General features: G+C 64.8%; 1 protein-coding gene across 1 annotated transcript in view; it reads left to right on the top strand.

Moving 5' to 3' along the window:
• The first annotated feature begins 259 nt into the window (after nt 1-259).
• The window catches only part of LOC119591121 (circumsporozoite protein-like), a 3,278-nt gene continuing 2,796 nt past the window's right edge, over nt 260-741 (top strand). Inside the window, exon 1 of the mRNA XM_037939835.1 lies at nt 260-722. Coding sequence (XP_037795763.1) covers nt 260-722 — 463 coding nt within the window. The remainder of the gene's footprint in view (nt 723-741) is intronic.

Genomic DNA, 741 nt, shown 5'->3' on the forward strand with positions numbered 1-741 from the left:
TCTTCAGGTCACACGGCGTCCTGGCACTGATGCTGACCACCGCCCGCACGGAGAGCCTGGATTCCTGACCTTCCGCGACCTGAGCTGAGGTCACGGCCTCGCCTTGGTACTGGTATTGGTACGTGTGGCCGGGAACGAAGTGTACGCCCGGCCGCCCGTCGCCTGGGGGTCGAATGAAGCTCTCTCTTAGACAGGTGGGCGGGATGGCAACGTGACAGGTGGGCGGGATGGCAACGTGACAGGTGGGCGGGATGCCAATATGGCAGGTGGGCGGGATGGCAACGTGACAGGTGGGCGGGATGGCAACATGACAGGTGGACGGGATGGCAACATGAGAGGTGGGCGGGAAGGCAACATGACAGGTGGGCGGGATGGCAACGTGACAGGTGGGCAGGATGGCAACGTGACAGGTGGGCGGGATGGAAACATGGCAGGTGGGCGGGATGGAAACATGGCAGGTGGGCGGGATGGCAACGTGACAGGTGGGCAGGGTGGCAACATGGCAGGTGGGCGGGATGGCAACGTGGCAGGTGGGCGGGAAGGCAACATGGCAGGTGGGCGGGATGGCAACGTGACAGGTGGGCGGGATGGCAACGTGACAGGTGGGCGGGATGGCAACGTGACAGGTGGGCAGGATGGCAACATGACAGGTGGGCGGGATGGCAACGTGGCAGGTGGGCGGGATGGCAACGTGGCAGGTGGGCGGGATGGCAACGTGACAGGTGGGCGGAATGGCAACGT

This window comes from Penaeus monodon, chromosome 28 (assembly GCF_015228065.2).
Source record: "Penaeus monodon isolate SGIC_2016 chromosome 28, NSTDA_Pmon_1, whole genome shotgun sequence".
NCBI lineage: Eukaryota > Metazoa > Arthropoda > Malacostraca > Decapoda > Penaeidae > Penaeus > Penaeus monodon.